Genomic DNA, 14,562 nt, shown 5'->3' on the forward strand with positions numbered 1-14,562 from the left:
AGCTCCGGCTGCGGCCGCTGCCGCTCTGACCAATCGTGAGCGAGGCAGCCAGGCGCCGGCCAATCGCCCACCTCTTCCTGCCCCTAGTCCCACCCCTTGCAGTGCGTACGCAGCGCGTCCATGGCCGCGGCGAGAGGAGCGGGTGTCACGCGCGGCCGTGCGCGCTCGCGCCCCCCCCTCACCCCCTCTCCCACCAGGGGCTGTTGTTTAGGCGAAGGGCGGGGCAGGAGGGAGACGCTTCGCGCCATTGGAAAGCCCGGCTGGGCCCCGCCTCCCGCCCCCGAGGAGCCAATGAGGGGCGCGCCAAGGCGTGGCCGCGGGGGCGGGGAGTCTATAAAGGGGGCGCGCGGCTGGCGGGAAGGGGTAAGATGGCGGTGTAGGCGCGAGTCGGCGTGTCTTGCGCTCCCCTCCTCCTCCTCAGGCGCCCGTGTTTCTCCTGTCGGAGGAGGCGGCTGGATCCCGACTCTCAAGCCGGCCGCGGTGTGAGGCGGGAGGAGGAGGACAAAGCCTCCGCTGCCGCCCGCGCCGTCATGCCTAACATCAAGATCTTCAGCGGGAGCTCGCACCAGGACCTGTCCCAAAAGATCGCCGACCGCCTCGGCCTGGAGCTCGGCAAGGTGGTGACCAAGAAGTTCAGCAACCAGGAGACATGGTGAGGGAGCGGGGAGGGAGGCAGGGAGGAGAGGGGCGGAGCCGGGCACTACAACTCCCAGCAGGCGGCGCGGCGGGGCCGCGGTGGGGCCTGCGCGGGCGCCGCGCGGGGGCTGCCGGGAGTTGTAGTGCGGGGAGCTCGGCGCGGGGGCGGCGGCGGGGCGCTTCCCGCCGCGGTGCGAGTCCGGTGTCAGGCGGAGGCGGCGGCCGCGCCGCCCGGAGGAGTTGCCCTTCCTGTGGGGAGGGTGGCGGGGGCGGTGGAGAAGGGCCATGCGCCGCGCGGGTCCGTCCTGCCGCTCTCATCCCTCTAGCGGCCTTCGGTGCCCGAACCGCGTGGGGCCCTGCGGAGCCTCCCGCGTGCTCTGCCGTCAGGTCGCAGCTTCCCACAGAGAACTTCAACACCCTGCATCTAGCGGGGAAAAAAACATCTGGGCTATTTAAACAGGGCACTGGAGGGAAGACTTTGTCGCAGGCGTGTGTTGCTGAGGCTTGGTCAGCAGAAGTCGCCAGCTGGACCTTGTGCCTGCGGTGGATCCACCCGCCGGCCTCGCTTAGGCCAGACCGCAGGCTGTGGTGACTTGAGGCTTGGTGTTCGGTGCCTCGGGCGTGGCCGGTGCCTCTAGACTGCTCTGAACAGCATCGGGATTTTGAAGTGGTTAATAACGCTATTCAGGAAGGATCAGGCAGGAACATAACCTAGCGCATGGGAGCGGCTTCGGGAGACTAGCTTCCCTGTACCGCTGTGCAGCGCGAGAAGCTGCGGTGATGCCTCTGGTTATTCCCCCTCCCAGCTCGGAAATCTGTCATTTATTTTGTTTTCTCTGCGTATTCTTTATAAGTCTTTGCTGTTGTCATCCTACTTGAAGATGTTAGGAGAAGCTAAAAGGTCAGGGGTCTTTAGAGCTTGGTCTAGCAAAGTACAATAAGCATGTATTTTTCTCAGTATAATCCGCAGAATTTCAAATGATTGTGCCAACCCACCACTCTTCTGAAAACATTTTTTTTCATGAAAATCCAGGATAGAAACAGGAGGAAGAATACCACAAGAGTCTTCCATTGCGTGGGTATACACTGTAGTTGAAAACTCGAGAGATACTTCAAAGAATTAGAGAGGAAACCAGTAAAAAGACTGTTTATGACTCTGCAGTTGTTGCCGTTGCACTGTTTTCATTACTATTTATCAATTTTTCTTACCTGTCCAATTGGCTAGTCAGGATCTTAATGTCAGCAGGTAGTGTGACTGTTAAAGATCTAATGCGTCCTATGTACCCTAATAAACTGATCGCAAATATTTGCCTGAAAAAGCAAGATTGTCAAAAGTCAATTGCTAGAACAGCTGACTAATATTTTGTGCGGTAAATATCAGAGAGAGCTCTCGTATTAAGCTCTGGCTGTTAGTAGGTACAGTTGGTGACATGTATGCTGACAACTGTTAAGTCAGACACTTACCTAGTGGAAAGTCCTTACGCTGGCTGAAATTCTGCTTGAGGGATTGATGTATGCTGTAAACCAGTATATGAGATAGCAAAAAGACTGAAAGCTTGCTCGCTGGTGCAGCTTGAGCAGCAAGACTGTAAATGCATAGTGGTCATCAAAAATATGTTGAGGAAGGGTGCGAAGTGAGATGAGGGAATTAAATAATAGTATCAAAAATCTGCCGTAAGGTTCTGTAAAAGTGGAGCCATTTGGAGTGTGTTGTGTGACTGTCTCATTGCTTCTAGAGGAAGCTCAACAACCAGTTGTAGCCATCTACAGAGTGAATGAACACCCCCAGGGCAAGAAGAAAGAATCTATGGAGGAACTTCGTCCTCTGTAGATTGACTTCTGGTTGTTTCGAAATCTGCAGCATGCTTCTCTACATTGAAATGTTGGAAGTAGGAGTAGTTAGTTTGTTCCTACAAAAGGCCTTTTGCAGTACTTGTCTGTATGAAACCCCAGACCTGAGATTGCTGCTTTCTTTCCAACTCTGCTTTTGGTGCAGGTGCCTCAGCACATGTACTGAAGCTTTCTGGCCGTTTGCCACTGGCAAACAGGACCTTTGGCTTGTATTCAGTCTCTTCATCAGCAGGGATTAGTGTGCATTACATCCAGGAGGAAATTAACCCCCAAAGCCTTTCCAGAGTGAAATGCTGGAGGGCTTCTCTGTCCAAGCCAGTGAATAGCTGTTATGATTCTAAATCTAATAATCTACTGCAGTGTAGCTTCTGTTAGAAGTTTGACTCGGCCTTCTCTGACTGGTCATCATGCCTGCTTCCTTTATACACCACTTCTTCAGAGATGGGCGGGCGTAAATCTCTAATTTGGGGCAAAAAAGGACTCTTAGGATGTGTACGTGCTCAGATTGTGCTGAGATTGAAAGTGTAGGCTGAGTGCTTTTAGCCTGACTGGCTGAACCATTAAATCTGATCAGTGAGCAACATAAAATAGTTGCTGAGCAAATAAGCAGCAGTGTTCCTGCTCAACATCCTTGATTGTATTATGTTGTCACCCTCAGACCCTTGGGACTGTAGTCCCATGAGTTGCAGTCTTGGTTGTTCTGCAGGCATATGTAATGGCTGTGTATTTAATTAACTTGTATTTGGATACAACTCTCCCTTCTCCATCTGTTCCCAGTGTGGAAATAGGTGAGAGCGTACGTGGAGAAGATGTCTACATTGTGCAGAGTGGCTGCGGTGAAATCAATGACAATCTGATGGAGCTCCTTATCATGATAAATGCCTGTAAGATTGCCTCAGCCAGCAGAGTCACAGCTGTCATACCCTGCTTTCCCTATGCTCGTCAGGACAAAAAGGACAAGGTAAGGGTTTCAGTAAAGGTTTCTGCTGGGAATATGAATGCATTAGCTTGAAAGCCCTGACTGGGCATTAGATGAAGTTGCGTATGTAGAAGAGGAGATGGTAAGACTGACTTTAACTTCATAAACCTCAGGGCATTGGACTGTAAAATCATATTTTCATAAAAATCTATTTCTTGAAAATACACCAAGCTGTAATCACCGTTGATGAAAAGATGCAATGTTAATGAGTGCTGCTTTTAGTAACTGCCTGTGAATCATTACAGAGAAGCAGAAGGCTGACATCTTGGTGAGGGAGTTGAACTTGTCTTGCATACTGTTTTCTCTTGTACTAGAGTCGAGCCCCGATTTCTGCCAAGCTGGTTGCGAACATGCTGTCTGTGGCGGGTGCAGATCACATAATCACCATGGACCTGCATGCCTCTCAGATTCAGGTAGGAGCTGAAATCATGAGAGCGGGTGCTTACCTGCTCACATCTGAGCCTGTACTGCCTTGCAGGCTTGCTGGTGATCTGCTTTGTGTTGGACACAGCAGCAATCAGGACTTGGACCTCAGGACTGGGAGAGACTTGTAGGGTCAAAAGAAGAGGATTAGGGGGTGGGGATAGATAACAGATTCATCTATAAATGAGTTAATAGCTATTCTTGATTGGTCTAAGCAATGACTGTTTAGATGAATGTTGGCTTTGTAGATGGTCCATACAGCTTCATCACCTTGCAGTGACCCTGTGTTCTTAACTTTGAAGAACTGGAGAAACAGAGAATGGTTTGTTAGTCTAGACTGTTCTTAAACACTGAACAGAATTTTCTGATACTGAACCATCAGGGTGATGTGAGCAGTGCACTGAGGCAATGGCATCTTGTTAGTTTGGCCCAGTGACTGCCAATACTGCTGCCCCCAGGTTAGCTCCTCACAAGATGTGCTGGCACAGCTGCTTGTGAGGGTGCAGTTGACCAGGGCAATGATCTGCTCTGACAGCTTGCTGCTGACAAGATGGGCAGTCCTGCTTGGATCTTTCGCATCCTCCATTTTTCTTAAGTCGACTTTGGTCCTTTTCCAGGCTGCTAGTGAACCAGCTGAGCTAGTTACACTGGCAGAAAAGTATTCCTAACTTTTTGTTGGTTTAGTGAACTGGAGTCTCACTGAGGAAACCAAAATGATCACTAGGACTGTTTAAGAGAAGCAACAAGAGTGTGTACCAGGGAGAGAAGAGGGGCAGCAAGCTGTTAGACTGGTAGTCTGGTGTAGCTTCTTCTTGAGCAAGCTCTCGGACCAGGAAACCAACTCAGTGCAACTGACAGGCGTGGCAGAGGTAGGGATGTCTATTGTATGGATATGTAAATGTTTTGAATCTAGAGTAGTTACATATTTACTGCCTGGGTGAAGTAGATGGACTTGTCATTTCAACGGTTGAAAATGCAGCCATTCACACTTCAGTGTAATTTGTCTAGAAATGCTATTAGATGGAAAATCTCCGGGGGCGCAGCTGAGAAGACTTGTAGAAAGCTTGTGAAATAGAGGAGCAGAGAGCAAAGGGATCTTCCTCCTCCTTAAGAGGCTTGGAGTCGTGATTTGTGCCATAAGGTTGAGAATTCAACAGCAGCAGTGGTGAGGTTTCAGTTGAATAATTGGTTTTGTGTAGATCATCGCCAGCTTCTTATAGGTGCTGGATTACATGAGCCCAGAAAGAATGATGTTAGGAGAGATCAGGCCTGCACCTTGAATGTAAGGCATAACTATTTTTGCCAAGGACTCCTCTATACCAGCCCTCCTGTCCCTTACTCCCTGTCCAGGATTAGCTTCTGGCTTTTAGTGACCTTTGAGGTTTACCTGCAGGAGTTTGCTGGGTCAGTGTAAAGTTGTGGAACCAGCTGCTGTGTTAGGTTAAAAGCAAATATTACTGAAGCCTTTTTCTTAGGTTCTGGCTTCCTGTAGGTGCAAACAGTGTAGGTAATAAGCATTAAAGATGAGATTGACTCTGTAAACAAGCAGCTAGCTGTTCTGGAGACAAGTGCAATGGATATTTTCTGCACCTGTTAGGATAGGACTAGTTCCATGTTGTGAAGGTGTCAGATGTAAAGTGTTATTTATGTCAACAAACTAGTCTCAGCTCTGCAGATTTTTTATATTACTGTTCTTTGTATCCCAAAGATTACTGCTGTTCTACTAAGGAAAATAAAGGAAAGCTGAGAATGCAGTAGAAAAGCAGTGACTACATGCCTGACTATATATAGAAGACTTCTTCCAAGTTTTTTGGAATGTGACCTTCAGCTACATTGATCTACTAATGTCTACCTTCTTGCAGGGTTTTTTTGATATCCCTGTTGATAACCTGTATGCTGAGCCTGCTGTACTGAAATGGATCAAGGAGAATATTGCTGAGTGGAAGAACTGTACCATTGTTTCACCAGATGCTGGTGGAGCCAAGAGGTAAGGTGTCAGACAGCAGGCGGAGATGGTTCTTAATCTGCTTGAATTGTTAACGCAGTGTAAAAGTAGTTGTGATGCTATTCTTAAGATGCATATTCCCTCTCTGCCAGCCTGTCTTCTGCAAGATGGCAGATAAGAATTGTCAGATATTCTTCCTGGAGAATGTATAGAAGGTCTCTGGGGCTTAAATGGCTTCTGGAATCTCAGATGCATATAGAATTGAGCAGTCTCTACATCCTTTAGTCTAAAGCTATTTCGGGAGAAGTGGAATTATTCAGCTTGGTGAGGAAGGGTATCATGCAGTTCATAGCCTGTGCCAAAACAAGGTTAGCCCTGCTGGTTCACCATTATTTTTATCCAAGCTGTTTGTTGTATTGAACTAGGTTTAACAGGGCATTTTCTTGCTCTGTTACTCCCAATCTGAATCTCTTGGTGACTTAAGCCCACTGCTTTCTTTTCCCTGTTTTAAAGGAACCATCTATCTTCCTTGCTCAGCAGAAGCATATGAAAGCGCTCCTGTCTTCCTGCACATGCATAAGCTGCAGCTTGTGAGCAACTCAGAAGGCTTCCAAGTGCTCATTAGGCAAAATTAGGCTCTTTCTTGAAGGCTTCATATAATGGCTACAAGCAATAAGCTAAGGGAAGCAGATGTATTCTGTAAGCCAGGAGACTCTCATACGAAAGTGTTGGTGCATGGTGACCTGATTCACATACTTTGGAGTGATTTAAGCTCATTGTTAGAAATGGCCAAACAATACTACTGCTGTAGATCACTGTTTATCTTACTGTAGCTTCATTGCAATCCATGTACCAGACATGACTTTTTGCATGTTTAGCTACTTCTATAGCTTGTTGCATAATGCGCTCTCCTGAATGCTAAATTAGCCAACTATAACCTGATTCATTAAAAGACCTTTTTAAAAACCTCTTGAACTGAAATGCAGCAGTCTTAGCTGGTGAAATATTGCATGAAGATGCAGCAGAGCTAAACACTTTTCTAAGTAGTTGAGTGTGTCTGAAAAAACATACTTAAGACTATTGGGATGAGTCTGATCTGCTAAGACTAGGAGTCTGCTGATCTATAGTACAGAATTTTCAGAGGTGTATGTATTTTGTTCCTTCTGTATGGTAATGCTTTTAAACTCTATCATTCATTGGTATCAATATATAAAGTCTGGATCCCTCCAGTAACATCTCTTCGGTCATTCTCCCTGAAATAAATGTGAGTGCACTTGCAGGACTACAGGTCCAGGGAAGGCCACTGTCCTTGTTCCACATTTGCATGTATTTGTCCTCATGACACTTAGATGTTTATGAATGCAAGTAAATTGCTGTCAGAATCTCTAGTCATACAAGCTAGTTTTAACTAGTAGTCTTCAAAATTTCAACATGGCCAAAGAACTGGGAGCTTGATACACTGAGTAGTAGAAACTAGCCCCTGCTGTCGCAGTGAGCTGTAGGAGGCTGCTGTCCCAAAGAGGGAAAAAGGACAAATCTGAAGATAAATTGAAAGTGCGGTGCTTGTGTGCTGACTTCTGTGAAGATTAGTTCAACTCCAAACTTGTCCAAGTATCCAGAAGTGCACTGAATTGTATTGTATTGGATATTACATTAGGTGCCCTCATTCTAGTAGCTACAGTCACTTACTGAGAGGCAAACTTGGGCTGTCTTCACTGCATTGCAATCTGGGATAAGTAGGGTTTTCTGTACTTCTGAGTAGACAGTGCAAGTTACTAACATTAGTGTTGAAGGAGGGAGAATGTACTGACCTGTGCTAGAACCTAAGGGCTGTATTGCCTAAGACTTTAAAGGCAAGCTGCTTGTCATTGAATCTCCCTTAGAAATCTGCTGTCGTAGATGAGATAGTCTCTCTTTGCTCAGTTTTATGTTCTGATCTCCATATCTTTTGCATCTTCTCTTTGCAGTTCTGTTCTTACCTGCAGCTTATCATGGCTGTAGTGAACAAAATTTCTAGCTGGCACTTTCTCCTGGAAACCATTCTTCTTTCACATACAGGTTCAAAATCTAAAAGTAACTGAGATGAGATATGCTTGAAGTCAGAGCAAACCAGTTCCCTTATGTGATGTAGATGATGTGCCTGTGCAGAACACAGGTGACTGTCCTGCAGAACTAAACTTGTTTCATTCATAGCTGAATGGCAATAAAAGGGAAAGTAACTACTAAAATGTTCCATGGAGTAATAGTGAAATGGCATTTCCAGTAACCAGTTGCATGGTGGGAAAGAACAGTTCTGTGTCATTGTTTTGGATTTTGAAATAAACAATCAATTGCCCTTTTTTTTCTGCTCTTTATTCTTGCTTCTCTTCGTAGTCTGATTTTAATAATGAAAAATTCAGGAGGTCTAGTGTGGCATTGCTCAAGCCTACTCTTGTTAGAAAGATAACTTCCCAAGCATTCTGATGATTTCAGGTTTGCTGAGCTTGCTAGTTAAGATTTGTTTTGAGCTTTGAATGTAAATTAATTTGCACCAGTCAGAGTGAAAGACTTTCTTCTTAATCTAGGGGCTGTCATCAGGAGAGTAGATCAGAGGTTTCGCGTTAACTGCTTGAAAGGAAATTACACTAAGGTGACATCTTCTGTGGGTTGCTTGGGAGCAATTAACAGAAGTGGTGACAGCGTCTCTTGTTCCAGTCTTATTTTGTGCTTACAGTTTTGGAAGAGATTGTCCTTCAACTAAAGCTACTATGTGGAGTAAAGTGTGGTTTGGAAACTGTTCTCTCTTTAGAGTGACCTCCATTGCAGATCGATTGAATGTAGACTTTGCCCTCATTCACAAGGAGCGCAAGAAGGCCAATGAAGTGGATCGCATGGTACTGGTGGGTGATGTGAAGGACAGAGTGGCCATTCTGGTAGATGATATGGCAGACACATGTGGTACCATCTGTCATGCAGCAGACAAGTGAGTAGGGCTGACTGTCTTTCCTAAATCAGAGACTTTTAGTGAACATTATGTGTGAATTAATCAAATATTTGTATGTGAAGTTTCACAAAGTAACCTACAGTTTCTTGATTTTTCTATTTCATGTCACACAAAACAAGCCTAGTTAAAATTCTTTCTACTAGAAAAAACTAGAAGAGCATAGTTTCTTTTCTTTGAAAAGTTTGTGTTGAAGGTATGTTTGTTGGATATTGTATTTTTGATGGATAGGCTTCGTGATGCTTGATTGCTAATATTTAGTGATAGGTCGTAGTGAGACTCGGTTGTTCTTCGGCTGTCTTTCACTAGACCATCACTAACCTAACTGTGGGTAAGATTAGATGCTGTGTGGTCCAACATAACATAAGGTCACAAATCTGAATTCCTATTAGAAGCAAGCTTTTTGAATCTCTAAAGGCAGCCTTCTACACCAGGGATGCCAGCGTATACAACTTTGGGTGTTAAATACCTGCCACCTTATGTTGGCAAAAGCACTGAAACTGCGTTTGTATGATTTAGTCCAAATGTCCCAGGTCTGAGAACAATGTTCTTCCATTGTGTAGCTTGCTGGTAGTAGATTGTATGTTATGTGCAAAGTTGTTTCCTTCCCCAAATCGAGAATGAGCAGAGGTAGTTTGTACCGTAAGCATATGATATTCTCTCCTTTCCTGTTTACCTGCTGCCCCATACCCATGTCACTTTAATACTTGCTAAAAATATTTCTCATCTGTCTCCTTTTTCTCCCTCACAGGCTTGTGTCAGCTGGAGCCACCAAAGTTTATGCTATCTTAACTCATGGGATCTTTTCTGGGCCAGCAATTTCTCGAATCAACAATGCCTGTTTTGAAGCAGTTGTTGTCACAAACACAATACCCCAGGAGGACAAGATGAAACATTGCCCTAAAATCCAGGTAAGCATGTTTTCTCTTTTCTCAGCTCCTAAGGAGCAGCTCCCAGGACTTGTCTGTCCCTCTGTTGCTGGGAGGACCTGTAATACTGCCTAGTGCTTACTGCAGTGTTACTAGACAGTTTCACTGATGCTGGATCCAGTGGCAGTGCTGACAAGGAGTCCCTTTATTCCTGTTGCAGTGGGATAGCAGACCTGTTATACTGATAAAATGGAGCTCTTAACCAAGATCATCTCAAACAGTTCATTTAATCTTTTTTGCAGGGCTTGTCATAACCGTCATAACCTAGAACAGATCACTGATCTAATGGGGCCATGATGTAAGCAAGCAGTTCTGTCAGCACCCTTTGGAGGGGTGATATGCTGATGTGTAGCACTGAAGCAGAAATGGGTAGGAACTTCTCAAGCCAGTAATGATGCCAACTTCAGTTGTGAAACTGTCACCTTGGTGTGCTATCACCACAATAGATCATCTTCCTGCAAAACACAAAGGCCAGAAAAAGCTGTCTGGAAGGATTTCTGCTTTCTGTCCTAGAAATCTGACTCTTGCCTTTCCTGTTCCTCTTGGAAGATTGGAGATGCTACTGAATCCATAACAACAGATGCCAAGAAACATGATTTGAAAAGATGTGACTACTTTAAACACTGGATATCTTGTACTTGCTCCCAAGCCTGTGCCTAACCCTTTAACCAGAACTTTATCCACATGTCCCTTCCTTCTGAAGACCTTTTGTGAAACAAAGCAGGCCTGGTTGGGAAAGGTGAACATTGAATGTCTGGATGTAATACCAATGAAAATGACCTGAAAAGGGAGTGTAGTTTTTTCTTACATGCCCTGCTGGTTTGACTAAGAGCAAGTGACCCAGCTCCATAATGCAGTGTTCAGATACTTTCCAACATTAAAAAAAGAAAACTTTGCCATCCATATCAAAGCTAAAAACTGGTCTTTTTAGCCTCACTCCTTATGCTGATTTTCTATTTAGGAAAAGTAAGCAGGAATTTTGTTTCTCATGCTGAGGCTAACTTTCCTGGAAGAAATTTGCCTGCAAAGCAGGATTTCCCCTGTCAACAGACAGATGTGGAAATTGTAGCTTTACCTGAGAATGCAGGCATAATAGCTCATTCAGAAGCTTCAGATACAGCTAGAGCATACACACAGCCAGGACAACCTTAAACACTAGCTTTGCAGTGCATGGATGTAGGATACATGCATTTGGGGGAAGTTCTGGAAGGAAACAGTCCTGCTCACCGCCTGGTCTGGAAAGTGAGGGGTGCTGCTAAGGCTCAGCTCAGTAAGCTTAGCTGTAAGTGTAGCAGGTTCCACAGTACAGGGGTTCTGGTGAAAGGAAGCTCAGCTGGTTGAAGCTGAGTGGGTTTTAAGCTGCTTCTGGAGGCAGATCATAAGCTGATTGCAAATAACTACTGGGTGCATTTTTCAGTGTGAACTTCTGAATAATGTTCCTGCAACTCAGCACATCTAAATTGTCTGCTTGTACTGCAAACCCCACACTACAGTTTGTGCAGGCAAAATGTTAAAATGGTAACTAGGATGTAAATTGTTGTAGCTAAGGATAGCAGTGGAGAAGCTTTTCAGGCTCTCATTTTTACCTCACTCTTACACTAACATACTGAACTAAAGGATTTGTCATAAGTCCCATGCTTTGTTTTTGCATTCCATAAGTTTTTTCTTCCTTCTCAGGAGGCAGACTACACAGAAGGAAGAAATGCTAAACATGAGTTTCACTTAATTCTCAAACAGTGAACATGCTGGTTTTTACTGAGATTGCATTAAATGTAAATGCTTCAGCTGTTGAAGTTTAAAGCTAGAGTTTTATTGAGACTTTTAATTTTTCTTCTAGTTTACTGGATTATTCCACCAGGTGGAGCTAGCACAATAAAACTGTAGCACAGTAACCTAATCTTTTTTTTTTTTTTTTTTTTTTTTTTTTTTTTTTTTTAATGCTGGTAGCAGTGAGTAAAGTCTCATGAATTAAGGGAAGCAGTCTGATCTTGATGTAGACTTCCTGACTTCTGTGTAACCCAGACAAAGCAAACAAGATAGCTCCAGGGTGAGGAATGTTATGTCTTTAGGGAGTGTCAGGAAAGCAGGTTGAAAGTAGATTGTGATCCTGACAAAGATCAGCTGTGAAGTATTCCTTGCAGTACTATACACAGAACTGAGACTATCTTCAGAAGGATGTGGAATGAAATCCCTTTCTAGCCTAGAACTCATTTTTCTGCATCTAGCATCTTACAAATTTAGGGTGCTGGGTTTGCTCCTTGAAGTTCTTCACCACTTACCAGCTATATTCCTAGGCTTGATGTTTTTTTCTTGGTGATGCTAATGTATCTTTCTTTTCCTTCCAGGTGATTGACATCTCAATGATCCTTGCAGAGGCCATCAGGAGGACTCATAATGGGGAATCTGTCTCCTACCTATTCAGTCATGTCCCTTTATAACAGATGCCAGCTGCTGCTTGTATGGCTTTTTTTAAAACCAAAAGTTGTTCAGCTTGTTATAAAGTTAGTAGAAGACTCTGCTTGTTCCAGTGCAGTTCTCCACAGCTGCTCCTGCATAAGTCAGACTTACTGACTCTGATCCCAACACTGGGAGGCTGGGGGGAGGCTCATCTCTGTAACACTCCAACTCCACCAGCATCCTTGTGCATTGGGGTTTGTCAGTAGTAATGACTCAACACTGCAGATCTGTGGAGAGCAGGACTGACACATGGCTAATTGCCACAACTATTTTTGGAGGGGGTGGGGGGGTTGTCTGTGGGCAAGGTTAAATGATCTGGCATGCACACCCTGAATTGTTTGGGAAGTAGAGCTCCCTAGGACATGTTGGTCTGGATCTACAGCAAGAGCCCAAGAGACTGTCTTACCTCTCTATACGTGACAGAAGCCCTACAAGAGGGATGGGAAAGGCTTGCATCTTGGCCAAGCTTAGCCCTAGGGTACATCTCAGGATGGGAGGTGGTTCTGCTACAGCTTTTTCCCATGAAAGGAGGTCAGTGTAGCTTTCAAACTTGAATTAATCTGAATTATTGAAGAAATGCTATGCTCTTGAGTATGCCTTACAGCAAAACTAAGGTGAGAACATAGCATATTCAGTACTGCTTCGCTGCATTAACTTAGTGGTAAAGGTGCATCCTGGACAAGCACTCTTCCTGGCTTGTGTGTAGAGGGCTCCTGGTGGCTGCATGCTCTAGTTCCTAGCATAAGCTAAAACAAACGCCTCATCTTTGCAGTTATTGTTAGCCTTGCTAGAGACTAGAGGACTGCTATTGTGTACTGTAGTTGCACCTTGATTTCCTGTGCAAAAGTAGCTTGATCCGTTTTTACCAGTACATTTGTGAACTGAGCCTCTTGGCCCTTAGTAGCATACTTGTTGCATCTAGCAAGTGCCTGCTCAGTAGACTTGACGTGGGGTGAGCTAATGTGCAACAGCTTTACGTCCAGCTGTCTTCGCCTCTGAAGGCTGTCTGCAGTCCTGTTGTCCCATAAGTTACTGGCGCATTCTCATTGCTTGTCCTGGACACTATCTGTCTTGCCTTGAACATCTTGCTTATTCCAATAACAACTTTGTGAGAGATCTTAAACTATGGAGGACGAGAGGCTGCAGGACTACAGAGCCTGAAGAAGTCTCTGCAGTGGATCAGATGCAGCAAATGAGAAGAGCTTGTGGCAATGGGTTGAAGAGGCTTGTGATAGGTAGTACTGGGAAAAGTGTGGATCTAACTCCAATCTGACAGGCAGCAGAGTGCCTGAAAGAAAAATACCAAAAGTAGAGCTGACTGAGGCTCCTGGATATAAAATAAGTATCATCCAAAACTTGAATGCATGGTAACTGTACCAGACAATCTTAAGGTAAACTGTTAAGTCTCTGCTGGGCTCTTACAGGGGTTATAGATGAAGCTGTTTCATGCAGTCTGGTTTTTGCAAGCACTCCTCTTTGATTTGTTTCGGGTATGAGGGAAGGGAAAAGGGGTAGAGAAGAGGAACCTGAAACTGCTTGCTAGGATAGCTAGCATGGCTTTGAGAGGCTAGAGGCTGGGGAGTAAGTGAAACTATCTGAAAAACTTGGTTAAGATCTAGGGAAGTACTTCTTTAGTTGTGCCTTTTAATGAAGACTTCTCCCCTCTCCCTTCCTGAAACTCCTGTCCTGTGGCAACTTTAACACTTCTATTACATTGTAGGGTTTTTTCTTTTGTGTAAGATTTGGTGTTTGTCTGGAAAGTGTGTGTGTGCGTGCGTGTGTCCTGCTTCTTTGCTTTGCATCCTGCACTGAGCTCTACTGAGAGTCTGATTCCTGCCTCCTGTATTGGAGCCCCTGCTGCTGCACTACGAATGCCCCAAGAGCCAGGACATCAGCAGTGGTGTGAGGATTTTTCAGCAGCCTTTGTGTTAAACTTAAGACCTTGATGAAGGAATTAAACTTTTATTTAAAAAATGTGGCCTCTGTTTATAAATGCTTCCAAAACTCTACCAAGGTGATGTGTATCTTCTGACTTGGTTGCATGTAAGGTGGATCATAGGATAGTAGAGTTTGGAAGGAACCCTGAGAGGGTTTAATCTTCTTAAAACAGGGCTGACTTTGAGGTTTAACTTCACTATGCTCCGTTTGCAAGGAAGAAAATGCTTAGGACCAACCTGCTTTTCCTAGGGGGTGATGACTCTTGTTTCTACCTGATTTGCTGGATGTAATTCTGTTAGAGGTGGTAGAGCAGTTTTTATTGTACTGTTACAATTATGTATCTGAGCAGATCTGTTTAATGTCCAGGTATGGAAAAATACCGATAGTTTTGCAAACTTAAATGAAGTGTTGCTGAGGATCTTGT

The 14,562-nt window shown here is 44.8% G+C and overlaps 1 protein-coding gene across 3 annotated transcripts; it reads left to right on the forward strand.

Annotated features, from left to right (window-relative positions):
* Nucleotides 1–236: 236 nt before the first annotated feature.
* PRPS1 (phosphoribosyl pyrophosphate synthetase 1) lies at nt 237–14,202 on the forward strand. Of its 3 annotated transcripts, XR_009959549.1 has the most exons (8): nt 239–652; nt 3,265–3,448; nt 3,781–3,879; nt 5,752–5,876; nt 8,623–8,796; nt 9,566–9,725; nt 9,986–10,482; nt 12,089–12,175. XR_009959549.1 is itself a non-coding variant. In XM_062584386.1 (7 exons), exons 1-7 carry the CDS (start codon nt 531–533, stop codon nt 12,179–12,181), a joined length of 957 nt encoding a protein of 318 aa, XP_062440370.1. In that variant the 5' UTR covers nt 241–530; the 3' UTR covers nt 12,182–14,201. The 3 variants fall into 3 exon arrangements, 2 of the variants coding, with proteins under 2 accessions (XP_062440371.1, XP_062440370.1); XM_062584386.1 differs by lacking the exon at nt 9,986–10,482 and having other exon boundaries at nt 241–652; nt 12,089–14,201; XM_062584387.1 differs by lacking the exons at nt 8,623–8,796; nt 9,986–10,482 and having other exon boundaries at nt 237–652; nt 12,089–14,202.
* The last annotated feature ends 360 nt before the right edge of the window (nt 14,203–14,562 follow it).

Source organism: Rhea pennata, chromosome 11 (genome assembly GCF_028389875.1).
Source record: "Rhea pennata isolate bPtePen1 chromosome 11, bPtePen1.pri, whole genome shotgun sequence".
Lineage (NCBI taxonomy): Eukaryota > Metazoa > Chordata > Aves > Rheiformes > Rheidae > Rhea > Rhea pennata.

What these genes read in the sequence shown, in the direction of transcription:
- PRPS1 (XM_062584386.1), top strand. Translation starts at nt 531, where the DNA reads ATGCCTAACATCAAGATCTTCAGCGGGAGCTCGCACCAGGACCTGTCC. An exon ending in TGCATGCCTCTCAGATTCAG is followed by an intron (nt 3,880 to 5,751) that starts GTAGGAGCTGAA and finishes ACCTTCTTGCAG; the next exon opens with GGTTTTTTTGATATCCCTGT. An exon ending in ATCTGTCATGCAGCAGACAA is followed by an intron (nt 8,797 to 9,565) that starts GTGAGTAGGGCT and finishes TCTCCCTCACAG; the next exon opens with GCTTGTGTCAGCTGGAGCCA.